Source organism: Camelina sativa, chromosome 13 (genome assembly GCF_000633955.1).
Source record: "Camelina sativa cultivar DH55 chromosome 13, Cs, whole genome shotgun sequence".
Taxonomy (NCBI): Eukaryota; Viridiplantae; Streptophyta; class Magnoliopsida; order Brassicales; family Brassicaceae; genus Camelina; species Camelina sativa.
This window is the reverse complement of record NC_025697.1, coordinates 5,793,212-5,813,811: the sequence shown is the minus strand read 5'-3', so window position 1 is coordinate 5,813,811 and position 20,600 is coordinate 5,793,212. Positions and strand designations below refer to the sequence as shown.

The following is a 20,600-nucleotide window of genomic DNA, read 5'->3' as shown; positions in this document are numbered from 1 at the left end:
TCGAACAACTTCTCCTGAGGTGAATTCTTCAGCTCTTGAACAACGCCATAAATGGTCTTTCCATTCTCAAAGTATATGTGGTTATTTGGGTGCTTTGTCTTGCAATTAGCATGCTGCTCGAACTCATAAGCATTAAGAACCTGTTGCACAGTTGAGTGTGTAAAATAAACAGATGACATCGATTTGTACCAAACAGACATAGCTACCAGTGAAATACTGAAACTATTTGTACCACGTTGCTTACTTTATTAAAGTTACAGTTGCTGCAACCACATAGATACCCAGTCCCCTTTATGATTCCTTTGAGATTTTTCTGCCAAATCATGTTTCAGTACATAGAAGATTATAATGGAAGGTTTCCTTCTCAAGACAGATAAAAGAAGAAACTGACCTCACGTGACCACGAATAGTACTTCACATTAACCCCATCAAACATTCCGGTTGACAACAAGGACTTCACATTTGAAGGAAATGTGTTTGTAGAACCCTTCTTAGCTGTCTTTGAAACATGACTTTTGGGCACGAGTAAGGTATCAACTCTAGGACTAGCATATAGGGGATTCCCAAATTCAAAAGACATGTTTTCCTCTGCTTCCATATAAAGAGGAACTTTAGCAGTTGCAGGGTCATGGCTGAAGTTCTCAAAACTGTTAATAACACGAACTGATGAACCCAGTGTGGTTTCTTTCTGATAATAATCTCCAAAAGATATGGTCTGGCTTCTCTCTTCGTGATCACTGGTTTCGTCTGCTCTTCCTTGGCAAGAAACCATAGATGCCATGTCACCACCTTGCGTGTATAGGGACTCCCCTCTTGAAAACACATTGGTATTTTCTTTGCAACAGTTTGGTCCCGCCATGAAAACATTTTCAGGTACTCTGTCACGAGAGTGTAGAGACATAAAGTTCTCCAGTTCCTTGGTGTAGGAGGAACTCATTGAGAAGATATTACAATCAGCCTTTTGAAGAGACTGACCCATCAATACAAAGTTCTCACCCATTGGTGTGGCACCAACACCTTGGTTGCTGAAGTTTCGACAGAAATTTCCATCCGCCTTGCTAGCGAATTGCCCTGGCAAGACGAAGCTCTTGTCAAAGGACAGAGTGCTATCTTGACTGCTATTATTATATGAAGGACCTGTTTCAGATGATCTTGAAACTCCCCCATAAAGCTGAACCATGAATTCGGGAATGTTGGCAGTTTCAGAGACTTTAACTTTTCTGATGGTGTCAAGATTCAGTGTGCTACCATGGACCACTGGCAAACCAATTGACGAAACAACATTACTGCATTGCTCCGCCTCAGTATGCTGTTGACCAAGGAGATGTGATGTATGCGCAATGGCAGGATCGAATAAGCAATTAGTTAACTGGGAGGGCACAAGAGAATTGTCCCATGCAGAAAGATTCATATGTGCTGCACCAATCTCTATCAAGTGTCTCTTGTTACCGAGTAGTTGTGAGCCAGACGGTTCTGTCAACCACTGATGACTCCGCTTTAGTTCTACTCTCGAAGACCCAGAATATGGAATCTCCTCAATATCACTTCTGACAAACTCCTTTGTCATCCTCTTACTCACACAACAACCAGCCCAGAGATATTGTTTAAACAACTACACTCCCAAAACTGTGAGAAGATGAAAAGATGAAGAAGACTCAGTGCAGATTACAAAAAAAAACCAAAACATTCTTTTAAGGATGAAAAAAAAAAAAAAACTTGTGTTCTTACAAATTAGGTAAAGGAAGAATGGGGAACAGTGGAACCCTAAAAATCACGAATCCTGGGCTTCTTACTTTGGAAATTGCATCCCTTGGGACTGAGCTGTTCGTAACTGTTGTAGATATTGACAGCCCGCGAAGTGAAAAGCAAGAATCCAAATTAGGAGAATTGAGATTTTAGGGTTAAAAATGAAGAATTAAAGTCACACCATTCGAGAGAGAAGAGAGAGTTTGAGGTTGAGAGAAGAGTGAAAGAAGGAAGAGATCATCAAGACTCGTAACTTTAAAAGAGTCACTGCAAAAAAGTTCGAAGATCAAATTAAAAAAATTGTGGGTGACTGATACGACAAATACATTTACAATTAAAGTAATCAAGTTTTCAGTTCGATTTGGTGGTGTAATAACACTTGAATTTTGTCTGATTTTTATTTTTTAAGAATCCGGCGGATTAACTAATTAATAAAAAATTATTTGGTGCAACGACTTAAAATAATTAAATAACATGAGGATTAAAAAAAAAAAGTGTATAGTAAAACAATTCTCATACAAAAGAAATAATTTATTAAATTATAAAATTAAAAAAGTCAAGCACCTCATAGTTTATCGTTTGATTTTTTTCCCGATTTTTTCTTGTATTATATGATTTGTGAGTGTTGCCTCTTGACCCTTGTAAGGTGGCCCTATTTTATTGCAAAGCTAGCCTACACTTGCTTTCCATACCAGTTAGACAAATGCATATACCCGTATGCATCTCAACTAAATTACGCAACCATATTTGCCACTGGAAAGTTTAGAAGTTTTACAACTTATGTATCCAATGATCAAAGGGCATGATGTTTTTCCAAAAAAAACACATTAATTGGATTACACGACGACTCACCCTTTGCTATAAAGAATAAGACTATGTATAATCATCAAAACAAGCCTATATAAATAACACTAGAAACTAGCTTTCACTTTTTCTTCCATTTTTCTTCAAAACCCAGCTGCAAAAATGGGTTTTTTACTGCCTGCCTTTCTTTGCCATTTTAGGATTCTTGCACATCCTAATACTCTGAGGTGTTACCTCCACCAGTTCATCCTCTTCAATGTATTCGATGCAGTCGTCCAGACTATAAGTTAAGGGAGTGTCAAGTACCACTATAATTCAGAAAAGAAGATTTGTGAGCACATGAAATTGAAACTTTCACAAGTTAAGATATATATAAATATATATGAAATACCTGTTACATCTTTGTTGGACCGTATGTTTGTTGCTGCCTTCTTCTTGCAGATATTAAGGCCCAAGTCACCAGGTCTCTGGTGGATACCAACTATCTGACCCTTGTATACATCCACTCCTGAACTTACAAACATTTGCCCTCTCTCTTGCGCACTCGCCAGAGCATATGATGTTGATGTTCCATCTTCAAAGGCAACCTGAAAGACCCACTTTTCTATTCAGAAACCACAAATAAACTACCGAAATGGTATATGTTTCATCAAAAGTTTACTTCTCATATTTTGTGACCATTTTCGAACAATCAAATTATAAGGATTTTGCTAATTCGTGGAACCTAACTCAACTTTCCAACTTACCAGTGAACCCAGATCACGGGTGCTAATATCACCAGCCCAAGGTCCATAACTGTCAAATACAGTGTTAAGGATAGCTGTCCCTCGAGAAGCTGTTAAGATTGCGTTCCTCAATCCAAGAAGTCCACGTGTTGGGATTTTGTACCGCAGAAAGGTTGTTCCTTCGGATCTGTCATTAAGGATTCACATGCATAGTTAGACTAATCTTAAAAGCTGCAAAGTAGATAAACCAAGAAGCTTATCTGGAAAAACAACGCTCAAGCGCCTCAAACAAACACACAAAAATCACTACTGAATGAGAAATTAACATGACATCAGCTATTTTTGTTCTCGTATAAATGCAGTTCAGCTGAAGGAAAGCCTTTTCATGGCGCTGTTTGACCAAAAGGTTTTCAAAGCAGTAACAAGTCTTACTCATCATGTTCATATGGTGGTTACCTCAGCTAATATGACCAAACTGCTGCTGTAAGCAACCAAAGGACTTTACCATAATATGTCTTAATAAGTCTTGCTCATGTTCGTATGGTGTTTGTTCCCACCACGATTAAAATGTTCCTTACCATTAAAACGAGCAGTCTTGACACAAAATCATTATCAAGAGGCAGGAGTAACTATGCGCACTCAGAAACTTGCATATAAAATAAAGAGATGGCAAGAGATACAATACATACCCTACACCCTGCATATCAAACATCTGTCCACGCCTTTTGCCAAGAAGTTCAACAACAGGCCCCATGTGAGCCTCTGGTACTTCAACAGTTGCTATCTGAATTGGTGGATTTTGAAGTTAGATAGGGCGTTTGGGAAACAATTCACGAAAGCAAAAGTTATTTTCAGTGTGCAGACAATGAAAGCAAGGATATTCAAATCGAATTAATATTATGGTCTCATCAGTTGCTGCCAATATCTTTGGTAGAAAACTAGTAGGTCAGTCCAAAACTCACCTCATACGGCTCCAGCACTTTATCATTAACCTTTTTGTTGATAACTTTCGGGGGCCCTACCATAAATTCATATCCCTCTCTTCGCCTGGAACATATTACCGTTCAGCTACTATCAATTCCAAATATGAAATATGAAAGGAATGATGGCCAGTGAAGTACTTACATGTTTTCTATCAGGATGGTAATGTGTAGTGTACCGCGCCCACTTACAATGAATGTGTCTGCTGTCTCACCATCTTCCACTTTCATAGCAAGATTTCTTTCAAGTTCACGGTTTAAACGATCTCGTAAGTTCCTGCTCGTTACATACTTCCCCTACATAAAAGGAAAGATAATTTAACCATGTTTATGACTTCCCTCTTAATATTCTGTAGCCATGCATACATGGAAAATAGAGTAAGATAGACTCATGACAGTAATATCAGCCATGATTCGACCTACCTCACGACCAGAAAATGGAGAGGTGTTTACAGAGAAGGACATTTTCACAGTTGGCTCTTCTACTTTGATTGTAGGTAGAGGCTTCCCATGTACTTTATCAGCAATAGTCTCCCCAATCTGTAAATTAAGGTTATACAAGGAAACCAATACGTTACAACTCAGTTAGCAACAAAAAGGAAAAATTACAAGTGGCTGAAACTATCCATGCTTATACGTGTACCTGAATGTTGTCAATGCCACATACAGCGCAAATATCTCCAGCTGCCACTGAATCAGTAGGTACTCTGTAGAATTTCTCATATACAAAAAGCTCACTAACTCTTGCAAATCTACAGGAATCTTCAGAAGTGCACACCTGTAAAGTTATCTCCCAATAAGTCTACTATAAACCATATTAATTCTGCAAGAAGGTGGTGAGTTCGATTCGTAAGGTTTTGGTGCCATTCCCCAATCAGTTACGTCTTCGAAGTATTTCATCACAAGATTTAATCAATTAGAAACTAAAGGTGATAGTTTTTATATGAGCCACATCATTTTGTCCCATAACAGAGGAATAATTTCAAGATTGTTAAAAGTGTTACCCTGACATCCATTCCTTTGCGGAGTACCCCCGCGTGTAGTCGCCCAATAGCAATGCGTCCTTTATGCTCATCATACTCAATATTTGTGGCCTGAATAAATAAAAAACATGTTAGTTGTATACAAGTGAATTATCTATTCAACTCGATTGTTTGGTTCATTGAAATTTCTTCAACATTTTGGTTTGAGGAATATCCCAGTGCAGTAAACCAGAAGGTTTATTAAATTCTAATGTGATAAGTTCATCAATTTGACCGGGTATGAACCCAGACACAAGCCACGAATTGTTTTCGCTATTTCAGAGTGCCATTAGTTTCTTGGATTTAAGCTTGTAGCAAGTGACTGCTTTTAGTTGGTGAGAGACTATATATGCAAGATAGCTTTTTGGGACTAGCTGGAAACAAACACATAAAACAAGAAACGAAAGGTAAGATAATCACAATAACTCACAAGCATCTGCAGTGCACCATCTTTTTCAATATTTGGCCCAGGTACACATCTGATTATAGCTTCGAACAGGGGTCCCAGGTCTTCTGCAAGGTCATCTGGAGAAAGTCCCGCCTTTCCTTTAATCCCACTAGCATAAATCGCTTGGAAATCACACTACACCCCACACAAAAATATCATTAAGAGTAGTCTCATAAAAATATACTTAACAGTATATCAGTCGCGCGATATACCAAAGAAGAAATATACAAAACCCGAAGCAACAATACCTGTTCATCTGTAGCATTGAGTTCAATAAAGAGTTCAAATGTGGAATTGACAACAAATTCAGGACGAGCAGAGGGCCTGTCAATCTTGTTAACGACCACGACAACAGCATGCCCAAACTCAAGAGCCTTCTTTAAAACAAACCTTGTCTGGGGCATAGGTCCCTCAACAGAGTCAACCTAAGAAATTGAGGAATACAGAACATAAAAAAGATTCTTATAAAGCACTGATTGAGAGAAAGCAACATATTTTACCACAAGAAGCACTCCATCAACCATGTTCAAAACACGCTCCACTTCACCCCCAAAGTCAGAATGGCCAGGAGTATCTATAATATTTACTTTAGTATTTTTGTAAGTGATGGAGGTATTTTTGCTAAGAATAGTGATTCCTCTTTCACGCTCAAGGTCATTTGAGTCCATGATCCTCTCTTGCATGACTTGGTTATCTCGGAAAACCTGCAAAAGTAAGGTACGGGCTTATAAGAAGACGAAAATTAAAGTTTATTTTCTCAGATTGGATAACAACAAACCTAATGCCATTATATGCGTTTACCTTAGCTTGCCTAAGCATAGAATCAACCAAAGTAGTTTTGCCGTGATCAACATGAGCTACGATTGCTATATTCCTCACGTCATTCCTCCTATCCAACTGCTTCTTCTTCACCTCTATTGGCATAACATAACAAAGTGATTTTGTTTAGAGAACCAAATCAACCAAAAAAAAGATACAGAGTGAACTTAACCTAAGTGTAATTCTCAGAACTTTGATTGACAGGTTTCTTATTTTTATTTCAAAAACTCGTTCGTTTGCTTGAACCCAAACCGAAATCAATTTTCAGGAATAAAACTATCTGAAGAGATACGATAAAAAAAATTGACCGGAGGCTGGTTCGGCGGTTGAGGCGGAGCAAGTGATGGGACGAGGAAGCGGACGGCGGGAAGGGAATCGGAGAGCTCGTCCCCCAGGTTTAAGCGCGGAAGCGAAGCTAACGCCGAGCACTTGTTGCTTGTGAAGCAGAGGAGAAGCCTGTCTCCTCAAAACCGCTGGAGAAGCGGAGGAAGTGCTCAAGCTGAGCTCCATTTCAATTCTCAATTATCTCCGCCGCGAAACAGAGGAGAGGGAGAAGAAAGAGAGGTTGGGAAGGGAGAGAGCTTAAAGGATATATTTGGTTGGAGAGGAGAGAAGCTGATTGTTTTATTCCGAGGATTGAATTAAGAAGAAGACTGCGCGCAGTAGAGGGACCAGGTTAAGCCACGTCTCTACTCTTGGACTTATCGATTCCCCAACTTGACCCCAGCTCTACTCAGGGCCTCATACATAGCTTAAGTGACATTGGTTCATGGGTGGTTGCATTCTATAATTAAGTTTAATTATCATACTTTGAATCATTCTCGTGAGTAACCCCTTAAATTGACGCTTTCGACATGATAAAATAACATGGCGCAGCAAGTTTCGTATTATCGTTTCTGAGGGACCAAACCATCAAATAGGATTTGTATAATTTACATCAATAAGAATATAATGAAAGGTATTGAGGACACTGCATCACCAAATTATCATTCTCAGTCTTCTTCTGACTTGAGCATCATGGGTGTTGTTGATGATGATGATGATGATGATCTCTCTTGCAAGTATTGGATTCACAAATGCTGACTGCTTTTTAAGAGATCAGGATATTCACAGCTTCAGGTCTATTCGGTCGGACCATTCATATATGCCAGAGTAGACCTGGTCATGTCCTATTTCAGACCCGTTACCTCCTGCGGCAACCCTCATGATATCCTCTATCAACGCAAAGTTTCCCATTATATCGACATGAGCTCCACTCTGTGTCCCCCGCCCTTCCAGCAGGTTCGCCGGCGGAGAGTGATTGTATTCTCTAACGTAAGTCTTGATTCCTGAAGGGTTGAATCTTGTCTTGCCACGCCATGCTTTGGCACACATGTACCCGGCACTTAGGACCGGTACTGTTTCATCCCCATCCACATTGTACACCCCTGCTTTCAGACAGCTATCTTCGTCCTCCTCGTGAGCAGAAGTGAAGATCTGAAAAGGGATGCAACTGTCAGGAGACTGGTTAAGCTTGTATACGTATGCTCGTTCTGTCGGTATCCCAACTCCGTACAATGAGTAGATTTCCATTTCAGGAGCATTGGGTAATCTGAAACAGGAGAACAAACCAAAACAGAGTATTTTTATTAATAAATTAGCCAGAGGATAAATGATGATCCTAATGGGATAGAGAACAATTATATTTCAGGTCTCACAGGGACGATTTACTGAGCAACAAATACACATAAGATGCTCCGACTAGTTCCAGGTTGGTAAATCCCAGAAAGTGAAAGAGAGTCTACTACACTCCTTTAAAACTAGAAGGTGTAATAAGGGTGGGTTTCCAGCCAATCAGTTGATTTGTCATGCCAAGGCCACCTTTCAGCTGCTTCTATAAGCAAGTGTCACCTTTATCAACTTTGGAACCTCAATATAACTGACCAAGCATTTCGAGTAAGACTCAAATAGCTTTATAATCATAGAGACTAAAACCATATCTAATAAGACGGAAAATAAAAGACTGATAATGCGTCAAGACGAAGCATATAATTTGTATCAAAATAAACCACTTACTTTGTCTCCAACGGATTTGACCAATATTTGGGATCTTTATACTTGGGGTCATCCAAATCATCAGCAATTCCATAAGAGAAATGAGCGGAACCACGCGCCATCATCTTAGGAGCAACATAATGTAGTAGATCTATAACCGCATCAGCAGTATAGACCTTATACTCAGCAATAGCTTTGATCCCTGCAATTCCCATATCATGGTACTCTGTCCACACGTCACGACAGGTGTGATTTGGGAAACTCTGACCTTTGACCGCACCCTTCACCAAGTAAAATGTATAGATTATTCATCACCTCATCACAAACGGTACATGGTTTATACGATTTAAATGTGCTTACTCGAAAATCAATATTATTAATCTCAGATGGTGCAGCCTCTGCTATTTCTTTCCCAAAAGATATCATCCTTCCATAGTTCGCAGGCTTTATCTTCGAAACTCCATTTTCACCTGCTTCACCACAAGTCTCGTTTCTCTTTTGCTTTTTCCCGCAGCAGGTGTGGCCTTTCTCCGGCGACCAATCAAGACCGCCCCATATTGTGTCACCTCCCTTCGGTAACATAGACATTGTTGAGTCCCATGTGCGTGTCATTCTCATTATATGCTGCAAGGTCTGGAGTCTAAAAATATCGGTGTCTAAGAACCCTGGAGCAATCGCTCTGCAAATTCAAAGACAGTAAAGTTTTATTAAGGAACCAAGCGACTAAAAGTCTAACTAATCCAACGATTCTGTAGTTAAGCAGAAATTAAAGACCACAGCTGCACATACATGAACATTTAAAGACACATAAAGTAACATTACTTGGTAAAGAATGTAAGCATAAAAGCTCAAGAGCTTTCCAGAGCAAAATTCAATGCCCTCTATGACAGTGTGATGAGTGTTTTCGTCAAAGCTAAGAAACTGATCAGGATAAGGGAGCGATGCGTAAAAAATAGATAAGACGCTGACTTTTAATATTTCTTGAAGTAATTCTATACTTAATTTGGCTAAAAATGATCAGGCATTTCTTTGTCGCACTTGCAAAGAAAGTTATTAGTATTAAGTTAGGCAATTATTGCTCAAAAAGAAGATGAGCACAGCATTGAAAACAGTAAAATCATATAAAAAATATAGTACATACATACCAACTTGACATTTACTTACATGAAACTGAAAGTATCCTAGTTCACTCTTTCACTCGACTATCTTAGCCATCATTATCACATTCTCAAGAGAGTTCCAATTTCACAGGCAGCAAAAATAATCAACCAACGTCAATATTGTAGCAGCTATAATACAGCACTGTTCTTAGAATTGATATCTAGTACTAGTGAAATAGTAGCATAAATTTGAGTTCTAGAGGTTCTGATCATCTTAACACAAGCAGATATTCAATACCTGGCAACTGCGACATCCTTTGCTTCAGCAGAGAAAAGCCCAGAAACAGCTTTTGGAACACCAAGAAACGGTCCACCAATATTCATTACAGCCTTTATATATTTCGCACACCAATCTGGCCCACCCCCACCACCCATTGGAGCTGGCTCCTCAACCCATTTCATAAAATGTAGAAAATACAGGACCCCCATGGAATGCGGAACAATTACTGCTTTTTTCCCACCGTTGGTAGAAACCATCAACTCTATATTACTTTTCATACGGCTGAGAGTCTGGTCACGCACCTATTAGTTCAACAAGAAACAAATTCAAGCCGTAAGTGATGAAGAAAAAACGTGGCATCAACCAGAACAATATAAAGAATTATGAGAAAAGAACCTCAGTGTTCTGAAACGAAAGCCTCCAGTCATATGCAGCCATATACATGTTTTTTTCTTCATATCCAATATGTGCAAGGTTAGCAATCAGCACAGCCCAGACAAAGTAGCCAGGAGCAAAGTAGTCAGCAGCAACGAGTCCTGATACAGCTCTCACTCTAATACCATCAGGATCCAACCCAGTTTCATTGTCAAGTGACATGTGTTCCACCCAACATAGAGGCCTAAATCAAAGAGATCATCAGTTAGTTAAGATACTATCAACAATAACACTGTCCCATCTCTAACATAGCAAAAAAAAATGAAAATTGAGCCGAAAGAAGAAGGATGCAGATCGTAACAAATAAAACAGATGTAACCCACAAGAGAGTTTTTAAAAAGTAATCAGCAGGGCTAGAGAGGAGTTCATAGATTGATAACAGAGAAAAGATGGAAGAAATTCAAGACATATATAACTAGACTCAGATGTTGAAAACTTTGAAAATCACATATTCAGTTATCAGAAATAATTTGAGAACAAGCACGTTGAGCTAATGAAAGACACAAAAGAAACTAGCTTTAATTGTACATGTGCGTAGTTGACTAATAAAGCAACAGTCCTCTATCACAGCTTAAATTAAACACACTTTTCACAGATGTATTCGGAACTTCTCTATTCCTAACAGAAACATAAAACACTACTTCCCTATACGCAACACTCAACTTGACAGTAAGGGAACAACTTGTTATCAACGGAATCTACAGCTTGTCTAGTAACAGATTTGGTAGTAAAATGACTTGAAATTTACAACGCAGCTGCATATTAAGATCTAAAATTTTAACAAAAGTAATTGTATTCATTCCCTTGGTGACTTGCTTCAAACCCAAATTTGGTAATTACGTTCCCATACACGCAAACACAAAATACAACAAAAACACCATTCTTAAAGAAGATAGCCTTTCACATCTAAAAAAGCGCGTCTAAAGGAGTAAGAAGCAAGCAGCAAGTGCGTGATCTCATCAGATCCAACCCAAATCCCAATATATATAAAAGAAAAGAGTGAGAATTTGAGCTCACCTTTTGTATACTTCACCAAAAGTACCTCCCCACAAACGTTTTCTAAACAACCCATCAGCGCACTGTTTGCCTTCCCAAAGCTCAAGCCCTCCAGTAACAATCCCAGGGATGAACACAACGGGATGCTGAGCCTTAAGACCTTCTTTCTTAAGCTTCACACCAGGCGGGTCGGGTAAAGGACCCGTGATTCGCTCCGTTACATACTGAGGAAAGCTCGCGGGCATTGCGTTGTAAAGAAAGAGGAGAAACCACCATGTGACACACACACAGCCAATGAACCAACAACATGAATCGACACACGACCACTTCCCTCCTCCGTTAGATTTCTTATGGGTTTTCGAAGAAGAAGAAGATTCATGAGGTGGTTTCTTCTGGGAATCCTCATCGGGTGCCACCACCTCTTCAGATGGCGGCGTCTGCGGCTTTTTCCGATGAATAAGAGGCATCCCCCTGTGACCTTGTCCACTTAGACGAAGCTATGGACTTTGTCAATCTCTTGGAAGAACCCAGATTAGACAAAGAGCTCTCCTTCGCTGCGAATTTCTGATACCAATCAAAAATCAAATTTTGTTTTTTTTGTTCGACTTTTTTTTTTTTTTTTTTTTTTTATTCGTTCTGATAATTCCAATTTCCAAGGGACTCGGACCGTATCCGTATGGGCAAAAACTTGACCACTTGCTCCTGGTTGCGGTTCAAGGGTCAACCTAAGACCCGTCCGATCCGTTTCGTTGATTTCATTGTTTAGTTTAGTCCGTAACAATTTTTTTTTAATCACCTATTTTAACACGCCGCTTCCGTTATAATCAATTTTAAGTATTTGGACCATAATTATGTTTAGAACACTTGACACAAGTCCACACTCCACAAGCCCATGACGTTAGCCCACACTCACAAGGTTGACCTTTTTTTGTGTGTGTGCTTGTGAAGTGTGGGTATGGCTTATGCGAACCAGCCTAGGTTGGACACACTAAAATACTACAAAACTGCACCAAAAAATTATTGCAAACATCATGTTACATGTACGTATATCACCAAATTGGTGTTGGGTTAAGTTAGGTTGATGAGCCTAGTACAAGAACCTAATTTATCTACGCTTTTCTACCCCCTTTATGATATCGAACTTAGAACTCATGTTTAATGACAAAAAAATGAACTAAGGAAAAAAAGAGGGAAAAGACAGGCAGAGGAAGAAACTTGAAACGCCTAAGGAGAAACTCTTATCTTGAAGGGACAAAGAGATCATATCTCACTTCCGTCAAACCAAATCGTGAATCAAAGAGTTTTATGATTTGAGTAATCTCAACTCTTAGTAGCTCTTATAGTCAACTTAAGAAATGTTTTAATGTAAAATTCAAACCCTAGACTTAGGTTTCATAAAGGANGGGGGGGGGGGGGGGGGGGAATGGATCTTGTAAGATAAAGATAAGAATATGCAAACGTGATGCAACGACTATCTAGTTCAAACTGCAATGCTACATGCCCATCTACACTTTACTTATAATCTTTAATATATACTTTCAGTTAAATCTTCTATATGGTGAAATTGATAAGATTTCACTTCCATCTTTTATAAACAAACTTTGATGATGATGATGAAATTTAAATGCATCAATGCAATTCTAGAATTTTACAACTAAAATTTTGATTTTTAAAATATATTTATTACGAGTCTTATAGTTATTATTTATTTTTCTGCATTTATTATTTGGTCTCTATATGTGTTTTTTCCTGAATACAAAAAAAAAAATTACTAGTGGACAAATAGTAGACTGGACCAAGGTAAACCAAAAAAACTATACATATTTTGTGCTGGCCGGATTGGACCGGCTACCCCAAATTAGTATGCCTAAAATAAAAAAGTGTCGTCATCGGAAAAAAATCTTTTACATGGCTGAAACCGCAAGCACGATCATCTCGAGACAGCAACATAAACTTATCAACTAAAAAACAAAGATAATAAAACACTCCAATATCTCTACTACACTCCCAAAACCATGAAAATATGAATAGAAATCTAAATGAGCCAATCAGAAGGCAGTAAAGTCCATCTCATTGTGTCCTAAGCGGATATACATCCAACCAAACTCGACCTTACAAGTAGAGAACCCCTCTTGTGTCCACGTGTCCTTCCCTCCCACCACTTACCTTCAAAACCAACGCTGCTTTTTTAGTTCCTTCTTCCGAAGCGTTGCTTTTGGAGCAGAAGAACACAAGTGTGTAAGACACAACCAGACTAAACAAGATAGAGAGATCTCTTCTCTCAATTCTCAATTCTCAATCTCTTCTCTTATCCTCTTCTCTTTGATTACAACTCTTGGAGAATCCGGCAGCCAAAAAAATGGCTTCGCTTGTGTATTCTCCATTCACTCTATCCACTTCTAAAGCAGAGCATCTCTCTTCGCTCTCTAACAGTACCAAACATTCTTTCCTCCGCAAGAAAAACAGATCAGCCAAACCCGCCAAGTCCTTCTTCAAGGTGAAATCCGCGGTTTCAGGAAACGGCCTCTTCACACAGACGAACCAGGAGGTCCGCCGTATAGTTCCGATCAAGAGAGACAACGTTCCTACGGTGAAGATCGTCTACGTCGTCCTAGAGGCTCAGTACCAGTCATCTCTCACTGAGGCTGTTCAAACCCTCAACAAGACATCGAGATTCGCATCCTACGAAGTCGTTGGGTACTTGGTTGAGGAGCTTCGAGACAAGAACACTTACAACAGCTTCTGCGAAGACCTTAAAGACGCCAACATCTTCATCGGTTCTCTGATCTTCGTCGAGGAATTGGCCCTTAAGGTTAAAGATGCTGTCGAGAAGGAGAGAGACAGGATGGACGCAGTTCTTGTCTTCCCTTCCATGCCTGAGGTAATGAGACTGAACAAACTCGGATCTTTCAGTATGTCTCAATTAGGTCAGTCAAAGTCTCCTTTTTTCCAACTCTTCAAGAGGAAGAAACAAGGCTCTGCTGGTTTTGCGGATAGTATGTTGAAGCTTGTTAGAACATTGCCTAAGGTTTTGAAGTACTTGCCTAGTGACAAGGCTCAAGATGCTCGTCTATACATCTTGAGTCTACAGTTCTGGCTTGGAGGGTCTCCTGATAATCTTCAGAATTTTGTTAAGATGATCTCTGGATCTTATGTCCCAGCTTTGAAAGGTGTCAAGATCGAGTACTCGGATCCGGTTCTGTTCTTGGACACTGGAATTTGGCATCCACTAGCTCCAACCATGTACGACGATGTGAAGGAATACTGGAACTGGTATGACACTAGAAGGGACACCAACGACTCACTCAAGAAGAAAGATGCAACGGTTGTTGGTTTGGTCTTGCAGAGGAGTCACATTGTGACCGGTGATGATAGTCACTATGTGGCTGTTATCATGGAGCTTGAGGCTAGAGGCGCTAAGGTTGTTCCTATTTTCGCAGGAGGGTTGGATTTCTCTGGCCCCGTTGAGAAATATTTCGTAGATCCGGCGACAAAACTGCCCATCATTAACTCTGCTGTCTCCTTGACCGGCTTTGCCCTAGTTGGTGGACCTGCAAGGCAGGATCATCCGAGGGCTATCGAAGCCCTAAAGAAGCTCGATGTTCCTTACCTTGTGGCTGTACCATTGGTGTTTCAGACGACTGAGGAATGGCTAAACAGCACACTTGGTCTGCATCCCATCCAGGTGGCACTGCAGGTTGCCCTCCCTGAGCTTGATGGAGCCATGGAGCCAATCGTTTTCGCTGGTCGTGACCCTAGAACAGGTTAGTCCACTTATGACCATATTGCATATTTCAGAATTGGCATTACAATTGTGGGAATGTTTTCTTATGGGAGAGGTTTAACAATTGCTGCAGGGAAATCACATGCTCTCCACAAGAGAGTTGAGCAACTCTGCATCAGGGCCATTCGTTGGGGTGAGCTCAAAAGAAAAACTAAGGTATTGCTATTACTACTCACCCTTAATGAAATCACATTCCTTGATGACTTTCTCAACAACCATGTAATGTATGTTCTCATGAATCAACTCTGGCTTCATTGCAGACTGAGAAGAAGCTGGCGATCACTGTTTTCAGTTTCCCACCTGATAAAGGAAATGTAGGGACTGCAGCTTACCTCAACGTCTTTGCTTCCATCTACTCGGTCTTGAAAGACCTCAAGAGAGATGGCTACAATGTTGAGGGCCTTCCTGAGAATGCAGAGACGCTTATCGAAGAAATCATTCATGACAAGGAGGCTCAATTTAGCAGTCCTAATCTCAATGTAGCATACAAAATGGGAGTCCGCGAGTACCAAGAGCTCACTCCTTATGCCAATGCCTTGGAAGAAAACTGGGGGAAACCTCCAGGGAACCTGAACTCAGACGGAGAGAATCTTCTGGTGTTTGGCAAAGAGTACGGTAACGTTTTCATTGGCGTCCAACCGACATTTGGTTATGAAGGTGATCCCATGAGGCTGCTTTTCTCCAAATCAGCCAGTCCTCATCATGGTTTTGCTGCTTACTACTCTTATGTAGAGAAGATCTTCAAAGCTGATGCAGTTCTACATTTTGGAACCCATGGTTCACTCGAGTTTATGCCCGGGAAGCAAGTGGGAATGAGCGATGCTTGTTTCCCAGACAGTCTTATCGGGAACATCCCCAATGTGTACTACTATGCAGCCAACAATCCCTCTGAAGCTACCATCGCAAAGAGGAGAAGTTACGCCAACACCATCAGTTATTTGACTCCTCCAGCTGAGAATGCTGGTCTATACAAAGGGCTGAAGCAGTTGAGCGAGCTCATATCATCTTACCAGTCTCTGAAGGACACAGGGAGAGGTCCACAGATTGTCAGTTCCATCATCAGCACTGCTAAGCAATGCAATCTTGACAAGGATGTGGATCTTCCAGATGAAATGGCGGAGTTGTCAACTAAAGAGAGAGATTCTGTGGTTGGGAAAGTGTATTCCAAGATTATGGAGATTGAATCAAGGCTTTTGCCTTGCGGGCTTCACGTCATTGGAGAGCCTCCATCTGCCATGGAAGCTGTGGCCACATTGGTCAACATTGCTGCTCTAGATCGCCCGGAAGATGACATTTCATCTCTTCCTTCTATATTAGCTGAGTGTGTTGGGAGGGAGATAGAGGATGTTTACAGAGGAAGTGACAAGGGTATCTTGAGTGATGTAGAGCTTCTCAAGCAGATCACTGATGCCTCGCGTGGTGCAGTTTCCGCCTTTGTGGAAAAAACGACAAACAGCAAAGGACAGGTGGTGGATGTGTCTGACAAGCTAACCTCTCTTCTTGGGTTTGGAATCAATGAGCCATGGGTTGAGTATTTGTCCAACACAAAGTTTTACCGGGCGAATAGAGACAAGCTCAGAGGAGTGTTTGCTTTCCTTGGAGAGTGCTTGAAGTTGGTGGTCATGGACAACGAACTCGGGAGTTTAATGCAAGCTTTGGAAGGGAAGTACGTCGAGCCAGGCCCTGGAGGTGATCCTATTAGAAACCCCAAGGTCTTACCAACCGGTAAAAACATCCATGCCTTAGATCCTCAGGCTATTCCTACAACTGCAGCAATGGCAAGTGCCAAGATTGTGGTAGACAGGTTGGTAGAGAGACAGAAGCTCGAAAACGACGGGAAATATCCCGAGACAATCGCGCTTGTTCTCTGGGGAACTGACAACATTAAGACATATGGGGAGTCTCTCGGGCAGGTTCTCTGGATGGTTGGTGTGAGACCAATTGCTGATACCTTCGGCAGGGTCAACCGTGTCGAGCCTGTGAGCTTAGAAGAGCTAGGAAGGCCTAGGATCGATGTTGTTGTTAACTGCTCTGGTGTCTTCCGCGATCTCTTTATCAACCAGGTAAAATAGATCAAAGCATTCACTCTTCTTTCATTTAGCTTCTTGTTGGTTAGTCTCTCATGGTGCTTCTTTCTTGAATGGTTTCAACAGATGAACCTTCTTGACCGTGCTATCAAGATGGTGGCTGAGCTAGATGAGCCAGTAGAACAAAACTTTGTGAGGAAGCACGCGTTGGAACAAGCAGAGACGCTTGGCATTGATATTAGAGAGGCAGCTACACGAGTTTTCTCAAACGCTTCAGGGTCTTACTCATCCAACATCAATCTTGCTGTTGAGAACTCTTCATGGAACGATGAGAAACAGCTTCAGGACATGTATCTGAGCCGTAAATCGTTTGCGTTTGATAGTGATGCTCCTGGAGCAGGAATGGCTGAGAAGAAACAGGTCTTTGAGATGGCTCTTAGTACCGCAGAAGTCACGTTCCAGAACCTGGATTCTTCCGAGATTTCCTTGACTGATGTGAGCCACTACTTCGACTCTGACCCAACAAACCTGGTTCAGAGTTTGCGGAAGGATAAGAAGAAACCAAGCGCCTACATTGCTGACACTACAACTGCAAACGCACAGGTGAGTGAAGTTTTCTCTGTAGTCTTCATACATTTACTGTCTATGGACTATAGTTTGGTTGGATATTGAACACATTCCTTACGTACATTTTGAATATGGCAGGTGAGGACACTGTCTGAGACAGTGAGGCTGGACGCAAGAACAAAGCTGCTGAATCCAAAGTGGTACGAAGGAATGATGTCAAGTGGATACGAAGGAGTTCGGGAGATAGAGAAGAGACTGACCAACACCGTGGGATGGAGTGCAACGTCCGGTCAAGTAGACAACTGGGTCTACGAGGAGGCCAACACAACTTTCATCAAAGACGAGGAGATGCTTAACCGTCTCATGAACACTAATCCCAATTCCTTTAGGAAAATGCTTCAGACTTTCTTGGAGGCCAATGGTCGTGGCTACTGGGATACTTCGGAAGAAAACATTGAGAAGCTCAAGGACTTGTACTCGCAGGTGGAAGACAAGATTGAAGGGATCGATAGATAAATAATGGGAAGCCCATCTTCTTGTAAATGAACTCAAAAACTTTTATATCTTTTTTTTTCTTGTGTATTATTTTCTACACCAACGACATCATCTCTCTGTGAATAAGAGAATGTTTTGTTTTGGCTGACATTTTCTGACTCTGTATATGAATGTTGTGGAGTTCCTTCTTTCATCTCCTTTCTCATATTATATGGAACAAATCGCACTTTTCTTCATATTTTTCCCCTTATATGAAAAGCTTTATATCTTCTTGAGTATCATATAGGCTCATTACATTTTGTGAACATTACTCTCGATACACATCTTCCTTAATTAAATTGGAAGGTTAAAAAAAGTTATGCGCAATGGATTTTACTAATCAAAGAAGGGGAGGAGGTCACTGACTACATCGACAGTGGTACCAAATTAGTAACAAGAGACAATAATAAGTTCCTAGTCCTTACTTTACTCGCAAGAAATTAATAGTAGCCATGAGTATGGTGATGGAGATCACACATGTACAGTCACAATGACATGAGAAAAGAAATTGTTTGATAGGAGGGTCATGTATGTAAACCATATATATAAACTATTAATGAATTGAAAACAATAATACAAGATTAACGAGTAGACAGAAAACAAAATAAGATAAAAAAATGAAATTACTAAACCTGACATGTTAGGTTTATTATTATGATAGGTTTATTATTATGAATTTTGGGACCAAGATGTGGTAAAGCCCACACTTATTTGTTATTAAGTTCTTTCCAAAAATGTATCATACTAGTAGTAAAGTTGGACTTGACTTATATATTAGAAACTTCTTTTCTAAACTTCTAATGTGCGATGTTGGTTTATATCCCAACAACATTCCCCCTCAAACCAAGCACCACGAACCTTATGTCTCCCCCTCAGCGAAATCTTGTCACCATTGACTCGGTATCCCTTATTCGCGAGGTATTCTTGAGGTATCATTCTTATTGTGTCACATTGAAGGGCTTCTCTCATACCGACCATTAGCTCATACCCACTTTCTAAGTACACTTATTTCAACATAGTCTCTGATACCAATTGTTGGATTTTTTAAGTCCAAACCAACTCTCTTATTATTATGATATTGTCTGTTTTGGGCCCAAATGGTCAATCCTGCACAAATATTTGTATTGGGTTCCGTCCTCAAAGGCCTCGTACTAATTGGAGTCGTACTTGACTTATATATCAGAAACTTCTTTTCTAATCTTGCGATGTGTGACGTTGGTGTTTATCCCAACAATTGTAAAAAAGGTATGGAGATTACATATAAAGAAAAATTAGAGAATATACAGTTGGTTCATGTCTCTATAGAATTATAAAGAATATAATGTGTGACCAGAAATATATTTCTCCATATTTCAGTAGATTCCTTTTATTAAACACTCTCTTTTAATCTCCTCTATATATCAATTCTTCAGTCATCATCACACTTATCAACCCAATAAACTCATTTCCGCATAGCCAAGAATACTATCAATGGCTTCCGCATCCTCATCTTCACCCTTAGTGTCCGTGACGCGAGAGGAGTTCAATGCTTTCCACAAGTCTGACAGAGCCCTTTTCACCCGTCTTGTCGTACGTCTAAGGCGAGACATTAGCCAGTCTCTTCAGGTCATGAGCTTTCTCCTCTATCTCGAGAAAAGTGGTCTCCGGATCCTCATGCACCTAATCGTGAATCTTGTCTCTTTACCGGACTATTTCACCAACTCCGTGGCTGACGAAGTCATGATGTGTCTGAGTTGCTTGTCCTACAACACTTTCTCATCGTTTGTCGCCAGCACCGGGATGAACATCAACTCCTCTACCATACCTTTGATCACGCGAATGTCTGGAGGGTACTTTACTCTCGAAGTCATCCACCAGAACCGCGAAAACATTCTCCTTGCGATGAAGAAGCATTTAAACAGCATCTGTTACCCAGCTTTTGAGGATATATGCGTGCGAGCTGAGATGAATAATAAGGAGATTCTAGAGAAGGAAAAGGCGATAGAGATGATGAAGCAGTTGAGTATCAACAGGGCTGTTCGTAGGCCTGAATCAAGCAGCCAGTTCTTAAGTGAACAACAAGAAACAGCAAGAACAAGCAATGTTGGTGCAATATTCTCTGAGGATGAGCAATCTAGGGAAGACGTAAGGACTGTCTTCCTCACATTTTCTAGAGGATACCCAATCACTGAAGCAGAAGTGCATGCCTATTTCACCAGGTATTGAATCCATATTATATTTGAGCTATGCATTTATATAGATATATAGTTGATAGTGCTTAAATGGTATAGTGTATATGTGTTTGGAGGGTTGAAGGAGA

At 40.4% G+C, this 20,600-nt stretch overlaps 5 protein-coding genes across 6 annotated transcripts in view; 2 read left to right on the top strand and 3 right to left on the bottom strand.

Annotated features, from left to right (window-relative positions):
• Positions 1 to 2,114, bottom strand: part of LOC104735374 — a 3,811-nt gene extending 1,697 nt beyond the window's left edge. The window contains exons 1-3 of one of the 2 annotated variants that reach the window (XM_010455154.2): positions 1,729 to 2,114; positions 392 to 1,626; positions 245 to 313 (exon numbers count right to left, since the gene is read on the bottom strand). In XM_010455154.2, the coding sequence (XP_010453456.1) occupies positions 245 to 313; positions 392 to 1,567 (1,245 nt within the window). In that variant the 5' untranslated portion in view covers positions 1,568 to 1,626; positions 1,729 to 2,114. The remainder of the gene's footprint in view (positions 1 to 244; positions 314 to 391; positions 1,627 to 1,728) is intronic. The other variant, XM_010455153.2, reaches the window with a different exon arrangement.
• Positions 2,471 to 7,162, bottom strand: LOC104735372 (GTP-binding protein TypA/BipA homolog). The gene is made up of 14 exons (XM_010455151.2): positions 6,853 to 7,162; positions 6,527 to 6,639; positions 6,226 to 6,429; positions 5,974 to 6,150; positions 5,708 to 5,860; positions 5,260 to 5,349; positions 4,899 to 5,033; positions 4,679 to 4,795; positions 4,401 to 4,552; positions 4,238 to 4,322; positions 3,965 to 4,059; positions 3,297 to 3,462; positions 2,942 to 3,137; positions 2,471 to 2,858 (listed from the first exon to the last, which is right to left on the bottom strand). Exons 1-14 carry the CDS (start codon positions 7,052 to 7,054, stop codon positions 2,722 to 2,724), a joined length of 2,022 nt encoding a protein of 673 aa, XP_010453453.1. The 5' UTR covers positions 7,055 to 7,162; the 3' UTR covers positions 2,471 to 2,721.
• On the bottom strand, positions 7,363 to 11,856 carry LOC104735371 (phospholipid:diacylglycerol acyltransferase 1). Its single transcript, XM_010455150.2, has 6 exons — positions 11,411 to 11,856; positions 10,355 to 10,577; positions 9,977 to 10,260; positions 8,939 to 9,257; positions 8,600 to 8,859; positions 7,363 to 8,135 (listed from the first exon to the last, which is right to left on the bottom strand). Exons 1-6 carry the CDS (start codon positions 11,854 to 11,856, stop codon positions 7,652 to 7,654), a joined length of 2,016 nt encoding a protein of 671 aa, XP_010453452.1. The 3' UTR covers positions 7,363 to 7,651.
• On the top strand, positions 13,558 to 18,498 carry LOC104735370 (magnesium-chelatase subunit ChlH, chloroplastic). The gene is made up of 5 exons (XM_010455149.2): positions 13,558 to 15,153; positions 15,247 to 15,329; positions 15,434 to 17,236; positions 17,327 to 17,803; positions 17,906 to 18,498. Exons 1-5 carry the CDS (start codon positions 13,749 to 13,751, stop codon positions 18,281 to 18,283), a joined length of 4,146 nt encoding a protein of 1,381 aa, XP_010453451.1. The 5' UTR covers positions 13,558 to 13,748; the 3' UTR covers positions 18,284 to 18,498.
• LOC104737973 lies at positions 19,748 to 20,506 on the top strand. Its single transcript, XM_010458216.1, has one exon. The coding sequence runs from the start codon at positions 19,772 to 19,774 to the stop codon at positions 20,504 to 20,506; it is 735 nt and encodes a 244-aa protein (XP_010456518.1). The 5' UTR covers positions 19,748 to 19,771.